Here is a 12,652-nt window from a genome sequence, read left to right on the forward strand (position 1 = left end):
TTTTTTCAGGATTATTGCTCACATCAGAAATAACACATTCTGGTATAGCTTCATCATACGTCTTTAAAATATTGTATTTGATGAAGTGGGGGAATTGTGTGGGGGGAATTTGGGGGGAATTTGGGGGGAATTTTGTACTTCTTGAGAGATTTTTATTTATTTTGACTTCATTGTTTTAATCCTTTCAAATACCTTGTAGCATAGTTCTTACACATGCATTGTCTATCATTTAACATTTTAGTCATTTAACAGAAACTCTTAACTAGAACATTTTTACAGTAGTGAGTGCATACTTTTTTATACTTTTTTTCTGTACTGTGGGAATCAAACCCACAACCTTGACATTACAAGCACCCTGCTCACAACCTTGACATTACAAGCACCATGCTCACAACCTTGACATTACAAGCACCTTGCTCACAACCTTGGCATTACAAGCACCATGCTCACAACCTTGACATTACAAGCACCATGCTCACAACCTTGACATTACAAGCACCATGCTCACAACCTTGACATTACAAGCACCATGCTCACAACCTTGACATTACAAGCACCATGCTCACAACCTTGACATTACAAGCACCATGCTCACAACCTTGACATTACAAGCACCATGCTCACAACCTTGACATTACAAGCACCATGCTCACAACCTTGACATTACAAGCACCCTGCTCACAACCTTGACATTACAAGCACCATGCTCACAACCTTGGCATTACAAGCACCATGCTCACAACCTTGGCATTACAAGCACCATGCTCACAACCTTGACATTACAAGCACCATGCCCACAACCTTGACATTACAAGCACCATGCTCACAACCTTGACATTACAAGCACCATGCTCACAACCTTGGCATTACAAGCACCATGCTCACAACCTTGGCATTACAAGCACCATGCTCACAACCTTGGCATTACAAGCACCATGCTCACAACCTTGACATTACAAGCACCATGCCCACAACCTTGACATTACAAGCACCATGCTCACAACCTTGCCATTACAAGCACCATGCTCACAACCTTGACATTACAAGCACCATGCTCACAACCTTGACATTACAAGCACCATGCCCACAACCTTGACATTACAAGCACCATGCTCACACCCTTGACATTACAAGCACCATGCTCACAACCTTGCCATTAAAAGCACCATGCTCACAACCTTGCCATTACAAGCACCATGCTCACAACCTTGACATTACAAGCACCATGCCCACAACCTTGACATTACAAGCACCATGCTCACAACCTTGCCATTAAAAGCACCATGCTCACAACCTTGCCATTACAAGCACCATGCTCATAACCTTGACATTACAAGCACCATGCTCACAACCCTGACATTACAAGCACCATGCTCACAACCTTGACATTACAAGCACCATGCCCACAACCTTGGCATTACAAGCACCATGCTAACAACCTTGACATTACAAGCACCCTGCCCACAACCTTGACATTACAAGCACCATGCCCACAGACTTGAAATTACAAGCACCATGCTCACAACCTTGGCATTACAAGCACCATGCTCACAACCTTGACATTACAAGCACCCTGCCCACAACCTTGACATTACAAGCACCATGCCCACAACCTTGACATTACAAGCACCATGCTCACAACCTTGACATTACAAGCACCATGCCCACAACCTTGGCATTACAAGCACCATGCTCACAACCTTGACATTACAAGCACCATGCTCACAACCTTGACATTACAAGCACCATGCTCACAACCTTGACATTACAAGCACCATGCCCACAACCTTGACATTACAAGCACCATGCTCACAACCTTGGCATTACAAGCACCATGCTCATAACCTTGCCATTACAAGCACCATGCCCACAACCTTGCCATTACAAGCACCCTGCCCACAACCTTGACATTACAAGCACCATGCTCACAACCTTGCCATTACAAGCACCCTGCCCACAACCTTGACATTACAAGCACCCTGCTCACAACCTTGACATTACAAGCACCCTGCCCACAACCTTGACATTACAAGCACCATGCCCACAACCTTGACATTACAAGCACCATGCTCACAACCTTGACATTACAAGCACCATGCCCACAACCTTGGCATTACAAGCACCATGCTCACAACCTTGACATTACAAGCACCATGCTCACAACCTTGACATTACAAGCACCATGCCCACAACCTTGACATTACAAGCACCATGCTCACAACCTTGACATTACAAGCACCATGCTCATAACCTTGCCATTACAAGCACCATGCTCATAACCTTGCCATTACAAGCACCATGCCCACAACCTTGACATTACAAGCACCCTGCTCTACCCCACAGGACCACTATCCACTGTTGCTTTAAGTACGTAGACATTTGAAGAGACACCCACACAGAGCAGATATTCATTTTCCCCACCCACTTTTTTAAATGAAAAACCCATTTAAAAGCAACACTGCCATGGGACATTATACGTACGCCTACTTGCATAGCCAGTACAGCGTACTAAGGAACATATAATTCACTTGGGTTTGTAATGCTCCCTGTCAAGTTGTCAGAATGGCTTTGCACACATACTGGTTATGCCCTGCCTTGAAATATCCTCTTAAATATGCACAAATATTTAACCAATGTTTTACAATTCTGATGTATTCTTTTGTGTTTTTGGGGGTGGGGGGCGGGGGTGGTGTGTGTGGGGGGGGGGGGGTGACATTAATGGTGTATTTCAAATATTCCATGTCACTGATGTTGTTCGTCAGTGAGAAATATTTCTCCTTTCAGCTAATCTGAATTTGAATGGATTGATGACTAAGTCAACGTTCTCCTCCGTCCTTGTAATGTGCCGTATCAACCGTTCCATCAGTATATTCTATCTTGTGTATTTCAGGGCTTGCTAATCTGAAAAAAGGCTTTGCGAGTTGAATCAAATCATTATTTGTTTCTTATGGGGTAATTATTAGTCAGGCATTGCGAGTTTAATCACTTTCTGTTTCTTATGATGGCGTAATTATTCGTCATAATATTTGGTCAGATTCTGTCAAACACATGCTTTTGGTCTAAAGTGGGACAGCGTTGTTCATACTGAAAGACCAGCACCACCTTAGAGATGTCAGGACGATGGTATATCTATTATCTCCGTTGTAATCTCCTGTCACCTGGAGCGTTTTGAAAAGTAGGGCCTCCCTGTTGGCATTAGATGTGACAGCTAAGTGTGCTTATTCAAAGCCTACACGTGAAGTAATGCAAGGGTCTGGTGAGAATCTAGAGCTCAAAAGGTTAATTAAATGAATAAAAGGGTTAATCACTCATCATACAATATGATTAAAATCTCTGTAATTAGGTTTCGGGAGAGGATAATAGATACAAGAGGAAAGAAGTCAATGTCCTTTAGGATTGTTAAGATTATATCAGGTATACCTAAATATCATTGGCAGTTACTAGGTCTTTAATATTATTGGACCTCTGACAGCCAATGACTGACAATACTGGCTACAACTTCCTAGTTTTTGACTTGTCTGTAAACTCTCGCTCCAATAGATTCCTCTTTTAACATTGATACAGTTCAGATACATTCTCTAATGCTCCCCAGAATATTAACATTCATGTTTTTCTTCATCTCGTAAAATGAAAATGTTTTTGTTGAGTGTGGAATTCACAACTGTGATCCGTTCAAGTCAGCCTGGCCTTAACAAAAGCAGCATATGGCAAGTGGACACCGCTCAATCTCCCTGAGCATAAACCTGTAATACAAAAAGTCCAAAATACAGGATAAAGCAGATTGTGATGTTTTTATTTGTTCATGAAAGTGAAAGACAGTGATTTAGTTCCTTTTGCGTGCCTCTTCCATTGACCTCTTACCTAAAGCAGCTAGAGGATAAAGGATATGACAGAAAACGATCATTGAATCCTAATAGGAGACACAGGAGATTTGCAGATGAAGGTCAGATGGATGTAGGTGTTAAAGAGGGAAGCTTGTCAAAAAAGACTTCAGAGACGACATATTTATGGCACCATATGGTATCTTAATATCCTAAGAGCTTTGTTTGGTAGGATCCAATGCTGCTCAGTGCACCATAGCCTCTTTTCCTCTCTCCCTAGCTTCCCTTCTCTCTTTTATTCCCTCCCTCATATCTTCCTTCCTTTTCTTTTATCTCTGTCTATCTCCCTGTTTCCAGCCGGTAGTTTTAGAGGTCAATCCCCCTCCCGGTGACGTGAGGGAAACCTCTGTCTCCATCTGTGCTTTAGTTGTGGCAGATCAAGTGAGCAACCTCCCTGGCTGGCTGAGTGATCACAGACACGGGTATGAATATGCAACAGCAAAAAGGCCAATATGCTCTTTTGTTTGTCCTATATTCCACAGGGCCATAGTGCCATAGTGCATACCAGGTCAGTTGTTGATGTCAGACCAAACCCTCCTGTGATCTGTGTATTTTTCCTAGCTAGCAGAGCCATAGTGCATACCAGGTCAGTTGTTGATGTCAGACCCAACCTCCTGTGATCTGTGTATTTTCCTAGCTAGCAGGCCCTATTAACATACTCATACTTAACATACTTTACACAGACATTACCATTTAACTTATGATCTCAGAACATGAACATTTGAAAGGATTGCGGACGTGATTATGTTGTTGTGGTACATGTACAATATATTCCTAAAACAATCACTCTAGCTAAATGTTATAGTTACCTTTACAGAAAATCACATGATTTCACATGTAGAAAAATCACATGAAATTTCACGTGCAACAGTTTTTCTTTCGCGCAAAAGTCAGTGCTTCTATACTTAATATGCCTAACGTAAGCAGCAGCGCAAGATCAGATTCAACGTGATCATCCAGATATCGGCAGATGTGTCTTTTTTTTAAATTTTGGGGCAGACCAAATGAATTTCAGACGTGTACCTATCAGAGGACCTTACTGTAGGGTGCCAGAGTAAGGTTTAAAGTATGAGACTAAATGCTGTGTTCAGGGTTAAAACGAAGTGTTGCAGTAGGGTGGTGGATGTCATTTCACATTTGGAGCTAAATCAGTTGAAGAGAGAATTGCATGCTCTGATAATCACAGTAAAATGCACAAGCTTATGCTCTCATGTAGTATTCTTCAAGGACTTCATCTGGCGAGGAAATTATACCTGATTGTCAGGTGTGTCTTGAAGAATGCTTTTTTTGTATTTTTTAAAATTGAATACAAATGATCTAGAGATTTGTATTCACTGTTCCGAGTGTAATAGAGTTTAACAGCTACTACAGATTAGATTTCTAAGAGCTGGATTATATTGTAACTTCAATCTCCCTATATCTGTCTGTCTCTCTATATTACAGGAGACGGCACTGAAACCACCACTCTATGACACACTCTGTGGCTCAGGTACAAGTCGCTGCCACAGGATAAAAATCAATCTCTAGCTGCGAGTACCTAGAGAGAGAAAGAGAGAGGGAGAGAGAGAGAGAGGGAGGAAGGCACAGACGAAGAGGTGAATCTCATACTATACAGTCTCTACAGCCTCAAAACACCAACCATCAAAAGGAATATGTTAATTTGTTTTATTTATTTTTTTGTGGGCGAAAAAAAAGAAGTATTTACTTGAATAATTTTCACCGAAATGAAGACACGTTGTTGCCTGCCTGAAACTTGACAAAGCTCTACTTGTTAATCCTGTAGGAGGTTTGAAATACTTCACAGAAACCCTATAGCATCACTTATCTCGTATCTATCTCCTAGATGATGACACACGGTATGACCCACCGCCCTGTAAATACAATGGACAGTTATTCTGTACTGTATTCTGTAAAGTATGTTTATATGTATGTATATTTATCACAGAGTTGACTTTGTTTATATTTATTGATTCTGTTTGAGTAAAGTTTGACCTACACTCTTAGAAATAAGGGTTCCGTATGGGTTTCTAAGGTTGTTCCCATAGGAGAACCTTTCCCATAGAACCCTTTTTTTTTGGTTCCAGTTAGAACTCTTCTGGATTCCATGTAGAACCCTTTTATTTGGTTCCAGTTAGAACTCTTCTGGATTCCATGTAGAACCCTTTTATTTGGTTCCAGTTAGAACTCTTCTGGATTCCATGTAGAACCCTCTGTGGAAAGGGTCCTACATGAAACTCAGAAGGGTTTTTACCTGGAACCAAAAAGGGTTCTTCAAAGGGTTCTCCTGTGGGGACAGCTGAAGAACCCTTTAATGTACTAGATAACACCTTTTTTTCTAAGAGTGTGCCAAGAGGCTATTTTATTTCACTTGCTTTTGAATCCATTGAATTCGCTATTTTTTTTTGGGGGGCTCATGGATATAGTGACTTGTAATTTATGATGCTGCAATCTTGGCCTAATGCAAATGGGCTTAATGCAAATTGGCCTACTGCTAATAGGCCTACAGCAAATTGGCCTACTGCTCATGGGCCTACTATGTGACTGTTCTGTACTTTTATGTCAATGATCACCTCGTATCATCCCATACACTTACAGTGCCACAGTTAGTGTTAGCAGTGAAGAGCGTGGCTAGTGTTAATATATATTGCCCACTGGACTGGAACACCACAGCTAACTGTTAGTACTAAAGAGTGTGGCTAGTGCATGGCCCACTGGACTGGAACACCACATTGTCTACTGATTGTCACCGTGGGACAGTAGGGAATTGTACCTCATAATAGAGTTTACTACTTTGAGCCACAATCACAAGGGACTGAAAGGCTTGGTTCATAAATGAGGGCCATGGTTTAACCTGTACTAGAGTCAGTTAGTCAGCTTATCAGTAGAGCACCATGGTTTAACCTGTACTAGAGTCAGTTAGACAGCTTCATAGCAGAGCACCATGGTTTAACCTGTACTAGAGTCAGTTAGACAGCTTCATAGCAGAGCACCATGGTTTAACCTTACTGTACTAGATTCAGATCGACAGCTTATCAGTAGAGCACCATGGTTTAACCTGTATTAGAGTCAGTTAGACAGCTTAACAGTAGAGCACCATGGTTTAACCTGTACTAGAGTCAGTTAGACAGCTTCATAGCAGAGCACCATGGTTTAACCTTACTGTACTAGAGTCAGATAGACAGCTTATCAGTAGAGCACCATGGTTTAACCTGTACTAGAGTCAGATAGACAGCTTATCAGTAGAGCACCATGGTTTAACCTGTACTAGAGTCAGTTAGACAGCTTCATAGCAGAGCACCATGGTTTAACCTGTACTAGAGTCAGTTAGACAGCTTCATAGCAGAGCACCATGGTTTAACCTGTACTAGAGTCAGTTAGACAGCTTCATAGCAGAGCACCATGGTTTAACCTTACTGTACTAGAGTCAGATAGACAGCAGAGCACCATGGTTTAACTAGAGTCAGATAGACAGCTTATCAGTAGAGCACCATGGTTTAACCTGTACTAGAGTCAGTTAGACAGCTTCATAGCAGAGCACCATGGTTTAACCTGTACTAGAGTCAGTTAGACAGCTTCATAGCAGAGCACCTAGTTTTTTTTTTTGTATCTTTATTTAAATAGGAAAGTCAGTTTTAAGAACAAATTCTTATTTCCAATGACAGCCTAGGAACAGTGGGTTAACTGCCTTGTTCAGGGGCAGAACGACAGATTGTCAGCTCGGGGATTCGATCATCCAAGCCTATCGGTTACTAGTCCAACGCACTAACCACTAGGCTACCTGCCGCCCCGTCAGTTAGAGTCAGCGAGACAGCTCCACAGTAGAGCACCATGGTTTAACTTTAGTGTATCGGAGTCAGCGAGACAGCTCCACAGTAGAGCACCATGGTTTAACATTAGTGTATCGGAGTCAGCGAGACAGCTCCACAGTAGAGCACCATGGTTTAACATTAGTGTATCGGAGTCAGCGAGACAGCTCCACAGTAGAGCACCATGGTTTAACATTAGTGTATCGGAGTCAGCGAGACAGCTCCACAAGTCACAGCCGATCTAACCTGTGAGATATAGTGTTACAAATTTAAAATGAATATTCCAAATGGTAAAACTCAGGCAGTTCATTGATACCACTTGGTTGGTCTGAAGCAAAAAATAATAATGCAAACTTTGTTCTTTTTTTTTTCTTGTGCACTAATTTATATTGACGCATTATTTATTCCAATGAAATTAGGAAGGATAAACATTGAACACCTACACGGGTAGATGTAGGTCAAGCAGCGTTCAGCAGGCTTCGATTTATTAGCAGCAATAAGGTGACTTTAGGAAGAGAGAAGGATCTTTTGGTTTCTGGTTTGGTATCCACACAAATATATGCCTCTACTGCATTGCGTAAACACTTGGAGTCATGTCCTGATCTTAATTACTATCTTCAATACTACACTAATAAACAGCTTGGTGGGTTAGCACTGTTGTTAATAGTCATGATGTTTAATGGTTGTCTTATGATAGAGACTGCTTTGGTAGACGAGGCTGTATGTACAGTATGTGTGGCACATATACGATACCTTCCTAATGATTCAAATCATTTCTGGAGAAGGTATCAGATGTAATTATGGTATCAAATGTAACACTACTGAGTAGAAACACAGTGTGAACTATACAGAGCATCTTAGCACTGCAATCATCATTAGATGTACCCGATCTTTGGGAGAAAAGAGAAAAAACATACATGAATACATGAGACAAGACAGCTTCTGTTGTACGGGAGACAGATGACGATGAAATACCAACCTCACTTTTATTCAATGTGAAGTACAATATGCTCCTTACATTACTCTTTGTAATTAACTTTGATTTGCCAATTATGTGAAGAAAAACTGTATATAAATGTTTTGTTTATGTATGTGTGAGCTTCTGGAATTTATTAAAGTCTTTTTGCATTGTACTGCACATTTCCCATGACTCTTCTTATTAATCAGGGCATTGGACCTTCTCATTGCATTATATTATACTGTCTGTCCTTCCTTCATTATATTATACTGTCTGTCCTTCCTTCATTATATTATACTGCCTGTCCTTCATTATATTATATTATACTGTCTGTCCTTCCTTCATTATATTATACTGTCTGTCCTTCCTTCATTATATTATACTGTCTGTCCTTCATTATATTATACTGTCTGTCCTTCCTTCATTATATTATACTGCCTGTCCTTCCTTCATTATATTATACTGCCTGTCCTTCCTTCATTATATTATACTGTCTGTCTGTCCTTCCTTCATTATATTATACTGTCTGTCTGTCCTTCCTTCATTATATTATACTGTCTGTCCTTCCTTCATTATATTATACTGCCTGTCCTTCATTATATTATACTGCCTGTCCTTCATTCATTATATTATACTGTCTGTCCTTCATTATATTATACTGCCTGTCCTTCATTCATTATATTATACTGTCTGTCCTTCATTCATTATATTATACTGTCTGTCTGTCCTTCCTTCATTATATTATACTGTCTGTCCTTCATTATATTATACTGTCTGTCCTTCATTATATTATACTGTCTGTCTGTCCTTCATTATATTATACTGTCTGTCTGTCCTTCATTATATTATACTGTCTGTCTGTACTTCCTTCATTATATTATACTGTCTGTCTGTACTTCCTTCATTATATTATACTGTCTGTCTGTCCTTCCTTCATTATATCATACTGTCTGTCTGTCCTTCCTTCATTATATTATACTGTCTCTGTCTGTCTGTCCTTCCTACATTATATTATACTGTCTGTCCTTCCTACATTATATTATACTGTCTCTGTCTGTCTGTCCTTCCTTCATTATATTATACTGTCTCTGTCTGTCTGTCCTTCCTACATTATATTATACTGTCTGTCCTTCCTTCATTATATTATACTGTCTCTGTCTGTCTGTCCTTCCTTCATTATATCATACTGTCTGTCTGTCCTTCCTTCATTATATTATACTGTCTGTCCTTCCTTCATTATATTATACTGTCTCTGTCTGTCTGTCCTTCCTTCATTATATCATACTGTCTGTCTGTCCTTCATTATATTATACTGTCTGTCCTTCTTTCCTTAATTTCCTCTACTTATAACAGAATCCCATTAAGAATAAAAATAACCTTGAGATCATCTATACGATGATTAGTACATTTTCTGTCTAGGTCAACGTCGGCCAATGCCCTTCACAACTTCTGTGTTGCTGGAATGGTTAGTTGGACACACAATAATAATTGTATGTCCAATTATTCTTGCAACAACATAACTCGACTAGCGGGAAGAAATGATTAAACAGTTTAGATATCCATCTCTCATTCGGGAACAGTTTTAATCAGAAGTTATGATGGAAAATATGCAAACAGGACTTTTGTGAAAACAAGGAAAACAACGCTGTCAGTTATACTTTAAGGTATTGAGAGAAAAAAATAAAGTAAAACATAAAACTGTACCCATTTCCACTTTTAGACTTTCATATTAAAGTTTGCAGACTTGAATTAGGTTGGGTAATAGGGAAAAGTAATGGAAAAGGAAAGAATTAATCTAAATATAACAACAGGAATGCAACGACAACAGTCAGACATCCTCAATATCATTAGCAGTATGCTCTAAATTAAATACAGGAAGTAAAAAATATAAAAAAATGTGAGGAAACCCGTATGAGTTAGATTCTTTTGTTTAATGAATGTCTTTTACGAAAGATATATGAAAGATGAAGTTTTATGGCTGGATTCGCTATTAATTTCACGCGTCACTTTACGTAAAGCAACAGAAAGGGAAGAGCTTTCACAGACCGTTTTGATTGCAGACTTTCATCCAGTTGATGAAAAATAAATATACAAATTCGGATTCTAGAGTCTTTTCTAAGAAGTTGTTTGTGATTCCAGTCAGATGCCCTTTTGAGAACATTCTCAGTGATTTTTTTTTAATCATCTTGTAAAAATGACTTTAAGGTTGTCTACTGGTTGTATTACAGCCTGTCACTGACGTATTGATTCATGATTCCTGAGCACCTGGCCTCGTGTAAGATTTCATCTAACAGCCCAGGAAGCTGGACATATATTGTAAGTTGGATTACACATAATGCACTGACTTGTCCACACACACACACACACACACACACACACACACACACACACACACACACACACACACACGGTAATTCTACTAGGATATAGGATATAGCCCTTCTTGGACTTGAACAAATCCTCTATATGTTTCCACAATGTTAATTGTGAATAAAAATGTGATACAGAGAGTGTATGTTCTCTTGTACAATCTGATATTACTCCTATTGCTTAATCAAACAGAGAATAGATCTGCCAAAAAATACACTCTAATTGATCATATAATGTTGTGTTTGTCATAATCAAGGGGCCATTGAAAAATGACATGATTAGTCCAAACAACCTTCAAAAACGCTAAAATCTTCAATCAGACTAGCTTGGTCAATCGCCCCCTCTTATATGTGTAACGCTATACTGCCATATTCCTGCAAAAATCAGTACTACATTAGTGAGATGCGGCTATCAATACAGAGAACCAATATTTCTTCACATTAGCATTGATTTACAAGCTTCCATAAGATCATGTTGTCCGTCATGTTCCACTTGCCTAGGGATAGTTTGCTGACCAGCCAGGGCTCAGTTTCAAGTTTTCCTCAATTTTAAAGGGTTTTCAACTCAATTACAATTGTAAATAATTATCTTGGATTTCTCATTTTTTCTCGGCTTTTCATCAACACAGAGTCAGTTGGATGTAGTGGATGTGCAGTTGAAGTCTCAAGTTTACATACACCTTAGCCAAATACATTTAAACTCAGTTCTTCACAATTACTGACATTTAATCCTAGTTAAAATTTCCTGTTTTAGGTCAGTTACTGTATTTTAAGAATGTGAAATATCAGAATAATAGTGATTTATTTCAGCTTTTATTTCTTTCATCACATTCCCAGTGGGTCAGAAATTGACATACACTCAATTAGAATTGTTTAACTTGGATCAAACATTTCGGGTAGCCTTCCACAAGCTTCCCACAATAAGTTGGATGAATTTTGTCCCATTCCTCCTGACAGAGCTGGTGTAAATGAGTCAGGTTTGTAGGCCTCCTTGCTCGCAAACACTTTTTCAGTTCTGCCCACAAATTTTCTGTAGGATTGAGGTCAGGAGTTTGTGATGGCCACTCCAATACCTTGACTTTGTTGTCCTTAAGCCATCTTGCCACAACTTTGGAAGAATTCTTGGGGTCATTGTCCATTTGAAAGACCCATTTGCGACAAAACTTTAACTCCCTGACTGATGTCCTGAGATGTTGCTTCAATATATCCACATCATTTTTTATGGCTGTTCTGGAGCAGTGGCTTCGTCCTTGCTGAGTGGCCTTTCAGGTTATGTCGATATAGACCTACTGTGGATATAGATACTTTTGTACCTGTTTCCTCCAGCATCTTTCTTTTCATTTGATTTCTTTTGATTTTCCCTTGATGTCAAGCAAAGAGGCACTGAGTTTGAAGGTAGGCCTTGAAATACATCCACAGGTACGCCTCCAATTGACTCAAATGATGTCAATTAGCCTATCAGAAGCTTCTAAAGCCATGACATCATTTTCTGGAATGTTCCAAGCTGTTTAAAGGCACAGTCAACCATTCAACTTAGTGTATGTAAACTTCTGGCCCACTGGAATTGTGATACAGTGACTTATAAGTGAAATAATCTGTCTGTAAACAATTGTTGGAAAAATTACTTGTGTCATGCAC

General features: G+C 39.6%; 1 protein-coding gene across 2 annotated transcripts in view; it reads left to right on the plus strand.

Moving 5' to 3' along the window:
- pcdh11 (protocadherin 11) overlaps positions 1-12,652 on the plus strand; it is a 287,556-nt gene that overhangs the window by 33,855 nt on the left and 241,049 nt on the right. Inside the window, exon 4 of one of the 2 annotated variants that reach the window (XM_024383455.2) lies at positions 5,325-6,026. The exons of the other annotated variant lie outside the window; for it this stretch is intronic. Within the exon in view, the coding sequence (XP_024239223.2) occupies positions 5,325-5,408 (84 nt within the window). The 3' untranslated portion in view covers positions 5,409-6,026. Of the gene's footprint in view, positions 1-5,324; positions 6,027-12,652 lie in introns of those variants that run through there. 2 annotated transcript variants of the gene reach the window in all.

Source organism: Oncorhynchus tshawytscha, linkage group LG21 (genome assembly GCF_018296145.1).
Source record: "Oncorhynchus tshawytscha isolate Ot180627B linkage group LG21, Otsh_v2.0, whole genome shotgun sequence".
Taxonomy (NCBI): domain Eukaryota; kingdom Metazoa; phylum Chordata; class Actinopteri; order Salmoniformes; family Salmonidae; genus Oncorhynchus; species Oncorhynchus tshawytscha.